General features: G+C 34.7%; 1 protein-coding gene across 1 annotated transcript in view; it reads left to right on the forward strand.

Moving 5' to 3' along the window:
- The window catches only part of LOC129919157 (1-phosphatidylinositol 4,5-bisphosphate phosphodiesterase), a 360368-nt gene that overhangs the window by 9067 nt on the left and 333564 nt on the right, over positions 1-17737 (forward strand). The window contains exons 2-3 of the mRNA XM_056000005.1: positions 2882-2931; positions 3581-3674. Coding sequence (XP_055855980.1) covers positions 2882-2931; positions 3581-3674 — 144 coding nt within the window. The remainder of the gene's footprint in view (positions 1-2881; positions 2932-3580; positions 3675-17737) is intronic.

Raw genomic sequence — 17737 nt, forward strand, 5'->3', positions numbered from 1 at the left:
TGGAGTGTTGAATTTTATTGAAGGGAGTGAAGTAGGTTGAAGGTAGGTCCAGCCTTTAAAGGTTTTTAAATATGAAAGGGTAAGGGTAGGTATGTATGTATATCCAAATATTGTAAATGACGTAGCCTTTAAAGAGCATTGAATTACCTGCAGCTAGTTGGTTTAAGTGCGTTATGTTCTGTTTTTGGAAGTTTTTAACAGTATTTTAAGGTAGTTTACATCAAATTAAAGATTTGAGCATTAATCTGCAAAGAGTATTAAATCTATGCATTGTTAACTTTGTATCATAAAGTTTCAAAATCATGCATCTGTTTCAGCCAATTTAAAGGTCAAATCGTGGAGCAACAAATTCGAGATTAGGGTAACAAATTAGCAACAAAATAGCTTAAGATTCCTGCGTACTTAGATTTTAAAATTTGTGTTTTATCGTACCCAGCTTGATGGATGACGTCATCGAAAAATTAGTTTATCTCCTGTAAGATGGGATTGGGTGGTGATAGAAAATTTAAAAATAACTTTTTGCAGAGCAACAAATTCTGTCTATAATTTGGCATTTTTAGTTTTTTGAAAAAGCGTATAGATAAAAAGTCTCCACAAAATTGCATCTGTTGCAGTCGATTTGAAGGTCAAATCGTGGAGCAACAAATTCAAGATTGGGGTAACAAATTAGCAACAAATTAGCAACAAATTAGCAACAAATTCCTACATACTTAGATTTTCAAATTTGCGTTGTGGCGTACCCAGCTTGACGTCAAGCTGGGCACGCCACAGATTTAAGGGGTAAGGGGGGAGCAACAAATTCGGGATTGGGGTAACAAATTAGCAACAAACTAGCAACAAATTACTGCATACTTATTTTTTTGAAATTTTGAGTATTACGATTTTTTGCGTTGTTGGATGACGTCATCGAAAAATTATTTTTCCTCCTGTAAGATGGGATTAGGTAATGATAGAAAATTTAAAAATAGCTTTTTGCAGAGCAACAAATTCTGTCAAAAATTTGGCGTTTTTAGTTTTTTGAAAAATTGTATAGATAAAAAGTCTCCACAAAATTGCATCTGTTGCAGTCGATTTGAAGGTCAAATCGTGGAGCAACAAATTCAAGATTGGGGTAACAAATTAGCAACAAATTAGCAACAAATTCCTGCATACTTAGATTTTCAAATTTGCGTTGTGGCGTACCCAGCTTGACGTCAAGCTGGGCACGCCACAGATTTAAGGGGTAAGGGGGGAGCAACAAATTCGGGATTTTGGTAACAAATTAGCAACAAATTAGCAACAAATTCCTGCATACTCAGATTTTGGATTTTCGGTTGTTTCGTACCCAGCTTGACGGACCTTACGAACTGACAAAAATATAAAAAATTTTTTGAAATTGAGGAACCTAACTTCTGGGAAAAATAGAACAAAAAAGCTGTTGGCAATATAGGAATTGAATGGGTAGCAGTACCTAAGACTTATTAAACTAAGAATTGAGGAGCATCCATAAAAATCAAGTTGGAGTGTTGAATTTTATTGAAGGGAGTGAAGTAGGTTGAAGGTAGGTCCAGCCTTTAAAGGTTTTTAAATATGAAAGGGTAAGGGTAGGTATGTATGTATATCCAAATATTGTAAATGACGTAGCCTTTAAAGAGCATTGAATTACCTGCAGCTAGTTGGTTTAAGTGCGTTATGTTCTGTTTTTGGAAGTTTTTAACAGTATTTTAAGGTAGTTTACATCAAATTAAAGATTTGAGCATTAATCTGCAAAGAGTATTAAATCTATGCATTGTTAACTTTGTATCATAAAGTTTCAAAATCATGCATCTGTTTCAGCCAATTTAAAGGTCAAATCGTGGAGCAACAAATTCGAGATTAGGGTAACAAATTAGCAACAAAATAGCTTAAGATTCCTGCGTACTTAGATTTTAAAATTTGTGTTTTATCGTACCCAGCTTGATGGATGACGTCATCGAAAAATTAGTTTATCTCCTGTAAGATGGGATTGGGTGGTGATAGAAAATTTAGAAATAACTTTTTGCAGAGCAACAAATTCTGTCTATAATTTGGCATTTTTAGTTTTTTGAAAAAGCGTATAGATAAAAAGTCTCCACAAAATTGCATCTGTTGCAGTCGATTTGAAGGTCAAATCGTGGAGCAACAAATTCAAGATTGGGGTAACAAATTAGCAACAAATTAGCAACAAATTCCTACATACTTAGATTTTCAAATTTGCGTTGTGGCGTACCCAGCTTGACGTCAAGCTGGGCACGCCACAGATTTAAGGGGTAAGGGGGGAGCAACAAATTCGGGATTGGGGTAACAAATTAGCAACAAACTAGCAACAAATTACTGCATACTTATTTTTTTGAAATTTTGAGTATTACGATTTTTTGCGTTGTTGGATGACGTCATCGAAAAATTATTTTTCCTCCTGTAAGATGGGATTAGGTAATGATAGAAAATTTAAAAATAGCTTTTTGCAGAGCAACAAATTCTGTCAAAAATTTGGCGTTTTTAGTTTTTTGAAAAATTGTATAGATAAAAAGTCTCCACAAAATTGCATCTGTTGCAGTCGATTTGAAGGTCAAATCGTGGAGCAACAAATTCAAGATTGGGGTAACAAATTAGCAACAAATTAGCAACAAATTCCTGCATACTTAGATTTTCAAATTTGCGTTGTGGCGTACCCAGCTTGACGTCAAGCTGGGCACGCCACAGATTTAAGGGGTAAGGGGGGAGCAACAAATTCGGGATTTTGGTAACAAATTAGCAACAAATTAGCAACAAATTCCTGCATACTCAGATTTTGGATTTTCGGTTGTGGCGTACCCAGCTTGACGGACCTTACGAACTGACCTAAAAATATAAAAAAACAAAACAACCCCTTTCTTGACTACAGCACATGAGAAGAAAACCAGAACGGCAGCTTACATGGTATAAAAAGACAAGGTATGATCATTAGAGCCGCCATCTTACAAAATGGGGTAATAAGGTTTTGACGTTTGGCATTTGTCAATGGCATTTGCCCATGGATTCTATCTTCAAACTCAATAAAATCGCAATAGTTTAATGAATAACAAATAATAATGTACATCCAAATGATAAATCGATGACAAGAAAATGCAAATACTAAGGAAAAGAATTCAAATGTTATCTAGGAAAAAATTACTCTCTTAAAACCTTTAAAAATCAAAGAATATGACTTAAAAATTCGTTTTTCATTACGAACTGCTTGCGCACTTATGATTTTATTGTTTTTCATTAATAAATAAAAGAAACAAGCACGTTATTGTGGGTGTAACCGTTTATTTTTTAAAATTTGTTTGCCAAATTAAGTCAATTTTTTTTAATTGCCCCTCCCCGCTAAACGAAGGGGAATAGACCCTCTCCTGTACGATTTTTTTCTTGTTTCGGCCCAACCTACACGCTCTAGCTTTTTGGCACATTGCTCCTGAATCTCCCTGTATATTAGGTGTAATTCCACATAAGTACCTACTCTTGTCGCGATCTGTTTTTTTTTTTTTTATTTTGAATATCGCATTTTTTTCATATATTAAATTTTAAAATGTACCTACCTATGCATTTGTGTTAACTATAGTCTGCATTATATTTTCTATCTTCTTTTATTGCAGGAGGGCGATGTTATAGAACTGTGTCAAGTGAGTGATATAAGAGCTGGCGGCACACCAAAGGTAAGAAGATTTGATTAATAATATTTATATTTTGCGTTAGCAATAATTTAAGTTTTAGTTTTTCTTTTGATGAAGCCATGTATTTAACTTTTACTTCAGTCAAACCGCTGAAATCAAATTTGGACAACCTGACCACTTCTGTAGCGGAGCTATAAGAAATGCAATGTTTTCAGTTTTTTGAGTTTTGGAAAAAGATCTAGTATGTCACCAACTCTAACTATTTTTAAGTTCTCAATAGTAAGTAAGGAATAGGCGTGTTCTTTGGCATCGCTATCTGCAGCCAAATTCGATTTCCCAAAAAAACGTATCAGCGTTGCCCATGAATGAATGAATGAATGAATGTGTTGTGGGGGAAAGTTGCACTGCGACCTTAAAGGTCTATTGTGCCCCCAAATTTGGCTGCAATTAACTACTTACAGTACAGTCTCCAGTTTGATACTTTTTAGGTATTTGATTAACTGGAGTATTTCTATCGACGGTAGATCTTTACTTGTTACCTGGTGCTGGCCCAGGTATCTGTGTCGATTGTGCATTAGTGCTTCACAGTTGCCCAGTATGTGTTCTGGTGTCTCTTCATTATTGTTGCAGAATCTACAGGTGGCACTGTCTGCCAGGCCAATGTTGTTGAGGTGTTTTCTCAGCTTGCAGTGGCCTGTAAGGATCCCTGTTATTATTCTCAGGTTGTTTCTACTCAGGTTAATGCAGGTTTTAAATCTTTTTTGGTTGTAATTCCCAAGTAGTGATTTCGCCTGTCTGAGTTTAGGAGTCTCTTTCCAAATTTTAGTTCGTTTGGCCTCCTCATCGGTTTTTATCATTTGTTTGATCGTGCTGTCTCCAATTCCGCAATATGGTTCTGGGCCCATAAGAGGTGCGGTTGCACCTGCTTTTGCTAAGGAGTCTGCTACTTCGTTCCCTTGTACTCCAACATGTCCGGGAACCCAGTACAGTGTTATTTTATTTGCCTTGCCAAGCTCGTTCAGCTTCTTCACACATTCCCATACGAGTTTGGAGTTGATGGCGTATGAGTTTATAGCTTTAAGTGCGGCCTGGCTATCAGACATGATGGCAATGTTTTGGTTTTTGTTTTTTCTTTCGAGATTACGTTCTGCGCATTTATCTATAGCGTTGATTTCCGCTTGAAAAATGCTAGGAAACTGTCCCATTGGAATGGAAATTTTGGTTCTAGGCCCAAATATTCCTGCTCCAGTTCCATCAGCTGTTCTCGATCCATCAGTGTACCACTTGATGGCGTTTGCATTGAAAGTGTAGTTCGTGGATTCACTTACCCACTTTGCCTTGCTACTAAACTGTGTTTGAAAGTTTTTCTCAAAATTGTATTTCTTGATCATCCAATCTCTTGGGATGTCAAGGAGGTTTTTAACTGTGGTGTTCGATATTGAGTCCCTTTCTTTGAGACCAATACTCTTGCCCGTACCAGTTCCCTCTTTTGCAAATCTCAAGATTGTTCCGTTAGCAGTACTACTTATTACTTCATGGAGTGGTGTTAAGTGGAGGATGACTTCCATTGCTGCTGTAGGGCAAGTTCTCATTGAGCCAGTAATGCATAAGCAGGCCAATCTTTGAACTTTGTTTAATGTCTTTTTAGTTGTAACTAGTTCGGTTCTTTTGTGCCAAACAACCGCACCGTAGGTGATAATGGGTCTCACCATCATGGTATACATCCACCTTAGGATATTTGGTTTGCACCCCCATGATTTATTTGCCAGTCTTCGGCATATCATAAGGGCTTTTGTGGCTTTCCCGACTGCGTTGCCCATCCGCAGCTGTCTAGCTGTCAGATAATAAAACAAAAACGAATTTTATTCAAGATTATTTTTGAGTAGTTTTAACGCATAATTAATTTATTTTTGAAACATTAGAAATAAAAAAAACAAATGAAATTTCTAAACGGTGGCCCGTTTATATGCAGGGTCGAAAGATCGAAATTGAGATTCGTATGTGAAATGTGGAAGACTATTGTTTTATTTTGGCAATAGGGATCAAAATTTGTATAATAACCAGGGATAGGATCTTATGGACCTAAAAACATAGAAAAAGACAAAATAAAGATCCGAAAAAGGCATAAAAAGGCATTTATTGAGAGAACGAATGAAATATAAAATTAACTGTAGTAATTTCTAACAACCATGAGTTTTTTTTAATTTTAGGTAACAAACGCATGCGATTTTCTCTTAAGAGTGCTTTAAAAGAGCTAAAAGATGTCTCTACATCTGTAGAGACGAGTGGAGCCAAATAAAAGCAATCGACATCACCCACTGCAACATTCGCCGGGAGCTCTAGATTTGTATCCCCATTCATTTCTCAATTTATTTCTTCAACTCTCTCGAGTCCCTTATATGCCGGCACCTACAAAAATTGTTTTTGACAACAATAAATAAGCTTTCTGCATCATTGTTTTTAATTGTAACTTATGTCGTTTTATAATTATTGCTTTTGAAATTTTTGTGTAAAAATCTCAGATTTTTCCTGGGAAATAATAGATCAAATCTTGTTTTGTAATTGTTTACGAAATGGGTTCATATAGACTTAACTTTTTAAAATAAAGCAATAACAAATGTTCAGCAAATGTCAAACCATAGAGGAAGGAATACCTAGAGAGCCGACTCGTACCCCCCTTCCCTAAAACTCCCGCAAATTTAGTTTCAGATAATTGATATACATCTCTCTTATTTTTCTCTTGTTTTCCTATCATCTGTGAATACGTGTGAGAGGTATAATGTGTTTAATACCTTTCCCTCGCCACTAGATGCCCTCACATACAGGTTTGTGCTTTGAATTTAAGCATGATAGTGGTTTGTGTATGCACTTGATTAGCTTATGTCGAATTCCTTTCAATGCAAAAATCGAAATTTCGGCGATCTCGAAGCGAATTTTTGATGAAATTCATGTTCCATAGAAAAAAAATTCGCCTCAAACGAAGCAGAATTCGAATTTATTTTAATCCCTCTTTTTTGAGAGATTTACACGGATTTGCACACACACTTGGAACATTTGACATTTCTCAAACGTCAAGCTGAAAGATTTCTTCGTGTTGTTTGTGTATTTGAGAATACCAACTTCAAATAAAGAGTAAATTATAATGGAATATCGTGTTTTTATTGCGGAAAAATATGAAATAAATAAAAAAAAAACAATGTGCGATCAAAATATAATTTTTCTTGGCATAGCTCTTGTGAAAAAGTCAAATTACTGTGACTTTTCTTCTCGTGATTGTCTTCAGGAAATTTTTTTCTCTGTAAAACCACAGCATACGGCCAAATAATTAACCTTTTACTTCATCTTCACTCAGATCTTAATAATATCTGCGATTTCCTATTGATTTGGATTCAATTAAATTTATATTACCGAAGCAAATAAACAAAATTATTGATCAAAGGAATCTTTGGTTTTATTTTACAGAAATTGTTTTGATTTCAGCTTGACGTTCGTGTAAAAACTTTTGTCAAATGACACACACACAATCGCAAAAAGAATTCGGTTTGTTTTCATGTTCCTTTTTAACACCAAAAATTCGATTTTTTTGAGGCGATTCTAAAAATTGAAAGGAATTCGAGATTAAATAGCTCACTCCAGACACCCACCTTTGGTGGGTACGATAACTAAGGCGGCAAGAATTGATAACGGTATCTGTAGAGGAGTTCAAAACAATCATTTTTTAATATGGGAGGGGGGATGGGGGGTTCTATCTCCCCCCGTTCCGGCGGGAGGGTAAAATTTATAAAATATGACGAAAAATTAAAAAAAAATTAAAAAAAACAACGGCAACACTTACAGTTATAAATGATACCTTTTTCAAAAGCCAGAATTGCACACTTAATTCTTGTTTTAAAATCAAATTATTTCAATTAAAAGTTCTCGAAATAATCAACTTCAAAGTTAAAATTTGGGAAAACACATTTAATACTATTTTTACCAAGACTATGAATTTAAATATGAAATTGATCGATGAAATAAACTGCCTCAATTAATTTTTTATCGAATTCTGAAAACCATATGCTTCTATGTCTTCTAGTTTTTGAGAAAATTGAAAATTAAAAAACTTCCTTTTTATCAAATTTGTATTTTTTAGTTTTTTTCGTGTTTACATAAACATAATGCTTGCAAGGAGTATGCCCCCTTGCAACCCCGCTGCTTGAGTTCACTATGATTGGATTTGGGGGGAATCCAAATGAAACTTTGTACATACCCAACCTTGACCCCACCCCAAATCCTATAGTGTGCCCAAGCAGGGGGGTTGCCATCTCACTTTGATACGCCTTGAACTTCATACTTCTACCATTTTTAAGTATTTTTTTTTTTTTAATATCGCGAGATTCTTAGGACCAATTTAATGGCCTAAGCGAAGCAACGAAGTTGTCTGAGTGGGACAGAGGATACAAAAGGGAGTTTAAATCTTGAGGCATGATAATTTAAATCTTGAGGCATGATACTTTTAAGTTAAAAAGCTGTTAATATTGGTGAAAATAGCCAAGAAAATGAAAATCTGATGAAAAGGTAATTTTCTTATTTTTAATTTTCTCAAAAACTAAAAGGCAAGGAATCTTGATAACAATTAAGATTCAGATTTTTGAATCTCGAATCCACATTTTTCTGAATCTCAAGTCTCAGAAAGATCAAGAAAACTGAGGTTTGTCCACTTTTTCCTCAGAGGTGGTAAACCTCTTTTAGCGGCAGATTCACAAATTTGAAAAAAGTGAAAATTTTTAAACTCATTTTGTGACAGTTTTTGCACCCCAAAATTAAAAGCAATGATGCAGACAACTTATTTCTTCATGTGCGCTAGAAAGAAAAAAAAAACTTCCCACTTTTTGCAAAAAGTTGCCGTTGTAGTTATACCTTAAATCTCGCAAATAGAAAATGACATTACAGAAGAAAAATATAAAACACCGTAGAGCAACTATGTGCGACTCATTCCTTGATTTTATTTCACTAAGGGCCAATTTTTCAATAGTCAGTTAAACAGTCAGTTAGTACTTATTCCTAAGGATAGAGAAAAAATCAATTTTTCAACAAACAGATATAGCTTATTCCTAAGAATAAAACTATCTGCTTCTTTCAGAGACAAATAAAAATTATTCTAAGGAATAATCCAAACAAAAATATTGTGTCAGTTGTCAAAGCTGTTTTGAAAAATTTTTGAAAAAGTACAGTGGAACACAAGAAAATAAAAACAATCATGAATAAAAATGACGTTTAATTTTAAATATTTTTCAATTTGACAATTTTTTTTTGTTATTCTGTAGAATAAATTATTGTTGATTGAAAAATTCAATGTTTTTATCTGATTGTTTATGAGCCTAATAACTTTGTTCGTCGAACAGTTAACTGACTGTTTATTAGAAGATTGAAAAATTGGCTCTAAAAAGCATTTAAAGAGTAGAGTAGGTCAAGTTTCAATCAACGGTAAATGTGTATATAAATGAAATGTAGAAATAATTTTGTGTTTTAAAGTGCGTTGCACTCTGCGAACATAGCCTTCGAGACTCTTGAGTTATCCGATTATCCGAAATTTTCTCCGATCGAGTATCGATACTCGAAAAAATGTTAATTTCTTATCCGCAGCCAGATTTAAGTTTAAGTTTTATCGACGCTGGTTGTTGTATTTTTAATATGTTGATGGTAATGATTATCACATCATCACATCAGCATCACATTGCACACAACATAATCACTCTCCGAACTTTGAAAGTGTGCAAGTACTGCAACGAGAAGAGCACCAGAATAAGAGAATGATAATAGAAACACTACACATTATCAATGCTGACAATACCATGAACAGACGAACAGATATGGAAGATGTCAGCCTACAATACAAGCACCTATTAGAGGGGAAGAGAACTAAAAGCACTTAATATTAGTGATGGGAACTATCGAATGATTTGAACTATCGAAGTTAGTAACTGAATGATTTGAACTATCGAATAGTTCATTCATTCATTCATATTCATTCGAATAAAAACTATCGAATAGAACTATCAAATAAAAACTATCGAACAAACTATCGAATAAACTATCGAATAAAAACTATCGTATGAAAAAACTATTCAAATGAAAAAACTATCGTTTAAGAAAACTATTTGAATGAAAAAACTATCGTTTAAGAACTCTATTCAAATGAAAAAACTATCGTTTAAGAAAACTATTCAAATGAAAAAACTATTGTTTAAGAAAACTATTCAAATGAAAAAACTGTCGTTTAAGAAAACTATTTAAATGAAAAAAACTATCGTTTAAGAAAACTATTTAAATGAAAAAACTATCGTTTAAGAAAACTATTCAAATGAAAAAACTATCGTTTAAGAAAACTATTTGAATGAAAAAACTATCGTTTAAGAAAACTATTCAAATGAAAAAACTATCGTTTAAGAAAACTATTTGAATGAAAAAAACTATTGGAATGAAAAAACTATCGTATAAAAAAAACTATTTGAATGAAAATAGTATCTTAACTATTCAAATGAAAAAACTATCGAATGAAAAACTATTCGAATGAAAATAGTAACTAAACTATTTGAATGAAAAAACTATCGTACAAAAAAAAAAATCTATTCGAATGAGAAAACTATCGTATAGAAAAACTTTTCTAATGAAAAAACTATCGAATAAGAATAATGTTCAAAAGAAAATACTATCAAATAAAAAAACTATTTTAATGACAAAACCATCGTATAAAAATAGTAACTAAACTATCGAATGAAAAAACTATTCGAATGAAAATAGTTACTAAACTATCGAATGAAAAAACTATTCGAATGAAAATAGTTACTAAACTATCGAATGAAAAAACTATTCGAATGAAAATAGTAACTAAATGAATGAATGAATGAATTAAAACTATCGAATGAATGAATATTTTACAACTATCGATAGTTTGATAGTTTTTATTCGATAGTTCCCATCACTACTTAATATATGTATGATCTATTGTACTTGTTTTAATTTCATAATTTCTATAAGCATGTTACTTGTAAAATTTACTTTGTTAAGTGGAGACTGGCCTTATGCAGCTCATTTATAATTTTTGAATTTGTTTTGTTTTTACTATAAGTGCAATATAAATGTAACAAGTGTAAGTTTATTATTGTTTTTTAATGTTTGTAACCAATTTATCAATGTTTACTAAAGATTCCTTTGCCATCACCTGATGGCAAATATATATATTTGTTTTCATTGACCTAAAGCTCGGTTTAAAAACATAGTTGTATTTTTAATACATGGAAGCTCCAACTGCAGATACGGATAGCTGTACCAAAAAAACACGGAAAAATGTAAATAAAAAAAACTAAATTATCTAAACAAATCTAGCTTTTTAATACCAACGAGAGCCGAGTGATTAGCCTTAGATTTAGGCCTGTCAAATAAGAATTCAACACTGAAATGAATGCTTCTCTGCTAAAAGTTTTGTAAATGTTTTTGTTTGTACATTCTATTATACCCTGCAGCGTTACCGCTAAGCGACTTTAGTCGCTATTTGCGACCTTTTTTAGGTCTGAGCCAAATGGTATCATACCTGCCGAACTACAACACGTCTCAGATATCATATTGCGAAAGCTGGAAATTATAATGATAAGCTGTATAAGATTCTCGTATATTCCAAAGGCTTGGAGAGAAGCTAAGGTGGTTTTTATACCAAAAGCCGGGTAAATGCTCTCATGTCACTCCAAAAGATTTAAGACCTATTAGTCTATCATCCTTTCTGCTTAAAACTCTAGAAAAAATGATAGATATCCATCTAAGACAAGAAATAGAACCATGTCTGGTCTCTAAGGCACAACATGCCTACACTAAGGGGTAATCGGTGGAAACAGCTCTCCATTCTTTGGTCAGCACCATTGAATATTCCCTACACTACAAAGAGTACACTCTTGTCGCTTTTTTAGACATAGAGGGTGCGTTCAATAATGTCAGGAACTCAGCAATCATGAATGCTCTAGACAATCTCAAAATAGAAGACCCGGTTAAGAACATGATAGACATCATGCTCAGCAGCAGGATTATCAGTTCAGAAATGGGTAAGTTCAAAACGCGTAGAGCAGCCAACAGAGAGAACCCTCAGGGAGTGGTCTTATCACCTCTCCTATGGAACTTGGTAGTGAACGAACTGCTGCTAGACCTAGAAGGAAAAGGTTTTAAGGTTATAGCCTACGCGGACGATGTGGCAATTGCCGTTTCGGGAAAATACCCACAGATACTTGCAGAACTGCTACAAACAGCTTTAAACAAGCTAACTCACTGGGCTAGAGGATGTGGATTGGATATTTATCCCCACAAAACGGAACTTGTCCTCTTCACGAGGAAATACAAGATTCCAGACTTCAAACTCCCTACAATTAAAGATGTAACACTTACTCTATCCGATCAAGCTAAATATCTAGGACTCATTTTTGATAAAAAACTGACCTGGAAGCTCAATATTGAAGAAAGGGTGAAGAAAGCCTATCTTGGCACTCTTTTCATGCAAAAAAGCCATTGGTGGCAAATGGGGCTTTTCTCCTAACATTGCACACTGGCTATACATATCGGTCATAAGACCAATACTTACATACGGGATGGTAGTTTGGTGGACTGCACTGGACAAAGCGATAAACTTAAACAAGCTTATCAAAGTAAAAAGGTTAGCTAGTATGTGAATAAGCGATGCGCTAAGGTCCACCCCTTCGGACGCCCTCGACATACTACTAAATCTCACACCCCTAGACATTTTCAGCAAACAAGCAGCAGCAAGCTCAGCTACTCGTCTAAAAGCGACGCTTCAGTGGACCAGTAATCATATTGGCCACACTAATATTCTAAACAACTTCGGATTCATTCCGGATCGTTTAGACTATACCACACCTCAATTGGTGTTCGATAATAATTTCCAGAACTCTATTCCCTCCAGAACTGAATGGGAGGACCTTAGCACTCTGAACAATGACTCTTTACACTTCTATACTGACGGTTCAAAAACCAACGAAGGTGTAGGAAGTGGTATATTCTCGGAAAAACTGAATCTCAATCTTTTCTTCCGCCTACCAGACCAATGTAGCGTGTTCCAAGCAGAAATTCTGGCGATTAAGGAGGTTCTCTCTTGGCTCAGAGAAAACGTAATATCCAACACGGATATTCGGATCTTTTCGGACAGCCAAGCAGTTATTAAATCTCTTGCCTCTGTCACTACAAATTCAATCACGGTCCTTGACTAGCAAACATCTCTAAGGGAGATGTCTGAACAGTTTAACATTCACCTCGTATGGGTGCCGGGACATAGTGACATTCCAGGCAATTGCAGGGCAGACGAACTTGCCAAACAAGGAACAATCACTCCTCTACAACCAGAAAGGAACAATATAGGAACACCTATCGCTGCATGTAAACTTATGCTAAAGCAGGACGCTTTAAAGAAAACCAACCTCAGATGGACTCAGAGTAATACTTGCCTAGCAAAAGATCAAGATCTTGTTTAGGAGCCAGATAAGCTCTTGGGGCATTAAACCAAGCAAAAGTTTTTTCTTGTTGAATGTAAGTTTGATTTTGAAACTACAAAGTCAATTGGTGCTTTATTGTAGCTATAATTATGCGAGAAGCATTTCTATCAGAGATGCCTTACATCGATCCAATAACATAGAAAGTTTCATTGTTAATAGCTCTTTCACCCCACGACTATACCTCATACTTTGCTACCCGAGGGCCCAGAGATAGAGAAACATCCATAATCCATTCTATCCCAATCCGCAGAATAAAACAGTTAAAAAAAAAGTTTAATTTTAAATCGAGTTTGCATTCAGCTCTTTTTGAGGTAAGTACTGAAAATTTAAATTGATGACAATATTTTTCGTTTTTAGTAAAACTAAACAAATTTAGCATCTGAATTATGTGTAACAACACTACCTTTAATTTAATATATAAAAAGTGAAAATAACCCGATTTGTTTGGGAGCTAGAGCTAATTTTCTTCGAAAAACAGTGAAAAAACAGAGATTTTTGATACTTTGAGCGAGTGTCGGCACCATTTAGAGTTATCCAATCGAGCTGAAATTTTGGCTATCTAAAAATCTGCAAAGGCGGAACATTTTATGGGGTTCCCCCGAAAAAAATTCGACAAATAATTTTTTCTATGGGAGTTGCTGTCACTCTAATGCCCATAACATCCAAAATATATGGCTGCGATTTTGTTTATTATTTTTCTAATAATAGTCACCACCTACCCTATCCACCGTTTTCGTTTCGACGTTGACTTTTGGGACACCCTGTATGTAGCTCTGATGACTACGAACCCTGGGGATGGGCTTAGGGGTTGAAACACCCCAAACCAATTTAAGCCTTGCAGGTACAAGCGAAAGAGAGGGGCTTTGGAGGGTTGTATTACCCAAGTCAAATTGAACCCACTTTCAATCAGTAATCACTTTCAAAAAGTAAAACAAAAATTCTCAACAAAATCCAGACGTTGGCAACTATGGTATTTCATATATTCCAAACTTAACGGACAAGAGAAACTTAAATAAATAATAAATAAAGAGAATGTGACATTCGCTCACAAATCAAACACAACAATAAAACAATTATTCACCAACACAAAAACCTAAATAGAAAAAGAACAACAACATGACATAATTTATAAAATTGGGTGCAGTGGCAAGGAGAGAGAGTCGCGCAATCTGATCTACATTGGGACAGCAAAGAGATCATTGGAGACGAGACTAATCGAACACAAAGCGGATATTCGGAATAAAAGGGAATCTACTGGGTTATCACAACATATGATAGAAACTGGTCACTCTGCTGACTTCCATAATACAACAATAATGGACAAGGAAAACAGAACAAATAATAGATACACACTTGAAAGTCTACGTATACAACAAAATATAGAAAAAAACAATGAATACTCAAGAAGATCGAGACAATACAATTGGGCCTATTCGGCAAGATCTTTTATTCTGCTATTCTGTTATTCTTTTATGAATTTCCATACAAAAATCTAATCTGTCAAAAAATCTTTTATGATTTTCATATTTGGTATTCGGCTTAATATTTAACAGATTTAATAAAATACCCCTAAAGAAGTCAAGAAATTACGACGAAATATAGGGAAAAAGTATGAAATAAAGATTTTTATTTGGATATAGAAGGAAGTCACCAAAAAAGCCCGATTCAACGCTTTTATCATACACTAAAAACTATAAAATAATTTAATCGACTTATAGGAGTGAGATCAAAAACCGTAGAGCCCATTTTTGTTGCGTGCACTTTTATAAAGTTTGAACAAAGCGCTCAACGTTTTTTGATCTCACCCCTTCCATATAAATTATTTTAAAGTTTTAAGAGCGTAGGTATTCTTAGTTTTTTTTTTAATATAAGTTAACTCCACATTTGTTGAAATATTTTTGTTGGTCAAGCATTACCTCTATATGGGTTCGAGGTCACCGGATATCAAATGCATTGCACAAGCCACGAGTGCAATGACCAACAGCAACATACTTCTGCCATACGTTGCAGTCTGGACTGTGTGAAGTAAAAACAACAAAGTCAGCAAAATACAAAGTGAAGGAAGGTTTCGCTTAGGAATTATCCATTAAGTTAGTTTAGTTAGAAATTGTAACTCGTAGACGTAAGAAATATTATGAGAAAATAAAATAAAAATAATTTTTTTTAGTAAAATAGTTTAAAATAGTTTAATTGGCGCCCAACACGGTTTTTTCGAACTAATGCAGTAAGTCGACCTTAATAAGCTCGCCGCGAGTGAATAGCCGAATAAAACAAACAAAACAAAGGAACGCAGTCAATCGATCGAGAAACGAGAACACGAGGGAGTGTGAAAGAGTTGCCGGAGTAGCCTAAGCAAAAGAGAAACCCAACCTTTCACCAGCGTGGGATGTTCCGAGTTATAGTACTGTAAGAACTTAAATTTAAGAAGTGAATTAAAATTCATTAGTCAATTAAGAAATTTAAGAAAATTTTATAAATTTAAGAAATTTTTTCATTGCATTATTTCAATTTCAAATCAAAAAGTGAATTAAATTTTTTTTTTTTTAACTAAATTGTTTAAATTTAAGAAATTTTCCCATTACTTAATTTAATTTTTAATCCAAAATCTTTATTAATTTTACTACCAAAATTGGTAAATCAAAGCATTCTAAAGCTGAACAAATCATGTATCCCCTTCCTAACACTGAAAATCCAAATCCAACCGATAATACAAATCCCCCTGACCTTAGCGGCATCCAGCTGCAATTTCCAAATCTTAATATGCCCCCTCCAAGTGGAAGTGCAACCGTAAATAACAGTAATAGAGTTATTGCCACAGCAGAGCTCGAAAATCTGGTTACAAATATAGTTTCAAGAGTGTGTAAGGAACAGTGCAAAGACATAGTTCAAACAATTATAAATCCTCATGCCAAATTTTACAAGGGTATAGAGCAAACTATTGATGCTCAATTTTCCGGGAATCTAAATGATCTCGACAAAGTACCTGATGTGGTACGAACACTAAGGGAATTCTCAGGAAACCCTGGCGAATATAGTTCTTGGAGAAAAAGTGTTGAGAGGATTCTCAACATTTACAACATTTACAATAATCTTAAAGGCTCACCAAAATACTTTGGTATTCTTAATACTATAAGAAACAAAATTGTTGGTAATGCTGATGCAGTTTTAGAATCATACAACACACCGTTAAACTGGGAATGTATTTCCAAATGTCTGACTACTCACTATGCTGACAAACGAGATCTTGGTACACTCGAGTACCAAATGACTACTCTTACACAGAGTCATAATACTGTTGAGCAATACTATCAGATGGTATATCAACACTTATCACTGATACTTAACAAGATATCAAGCATGAATATTTCCACAGATGCAATGCATCTGCTAACGGAAACCTATCGAGACAAAGCTCTTGATACGTTTATAAGAGGTCTTAGAGGCGATCTACCTAGACTATTAGGTATTAGAGAACCTGTAGATCTCCCACAAGCGCTATATTTATGTCAAAAGCTTGAAAACCAAAACTTTCGATCACAACATGCTAATATTCCTAACAAAAAACCAATCCCAGAATTACCATCCCGCAGACCAGCCCCTGCTACACAACAACAACAATTTTTCCCACATTTAGCACATATTCCACAATACCCTCCACAACGGTCCCATTATCCACAAAATTCCCAATATCCTCAATACCCCCAACAATTTCAACGACGTTACCAATACCCACAACAAAACGTTTTTCAACCACAAAAACAATATGTCCCGCCTAGACCGACCGCTCCAAAACCTTTTCCAAGACCAGTGCCAATGGAGATCGACCATAGCATGCGCTCAAGAGCAGTAAACTATATGAATAGACCAAAACCCCACAACCCATTATTCGGTAAGAGACTAAATGAACAAAATATTTCATCCCCATCCTTACAAGCACATCCACCTAAAGCCCAAAGGTGTTGTTTCAACAACACCAGTAACTTCTTATCCCTATCCTGAATCAGTAAACAATCCAGATTTTGAACAAGGTACCGACCAAATTAACATGGTTTCAAATAATGTCTATCCTGACCAACCTGACAGCCCTTTTAAGAGGGGAAGATGGACGAGTGTCCAAACAAGCTTCCAGCAAAAAAATTATACACCTCGACAATGAAGCCCTTGAAGCGTTCCAGAAAATAAAAATTCCCTTATCTCAGAAGATGTAATCCTTACATTTCCTGACTTTAAAAAAGAGTTCCATCTTACAACGGATGCTTCTAACTACGCTATAGGCGCAGTACTAGAACAAGAAGGTAGACCTATAACGTTTATCTCTGGAGTTCTTTCGCCATCCGAAGAAAATTTAGCAACCAACGAAAAAGAGATGTTGGCCATCATATGGGCACTTGATTCTCTTAGAAATTACCTTTACGGTTCAGCAATTGTTACAATTTACACCGACCATCAACCACTGACTTACGCTCTAAGCAATAAAAATAACAACCAAAAGCTTAAACGTTGGAAGAACATACTTGAAGAATACAAACATAAAATAAAATATAAACCTGGTAGAACCAACGTTGTAGCTGACGC

This window comes from Episyrphus balteatus, chromosome 4 (genome assembly GCF_945859705.1).
Source record: "Episyrphus balteatus chromosome 4, idEpiBalt1.1, whole genome shotgun sequence".
NCBI lineage: Eukaryota > Metazoa > Arthropoda > Insecta > Diptera > Syrphidae > Episyrphus > Episyrphus balteatus.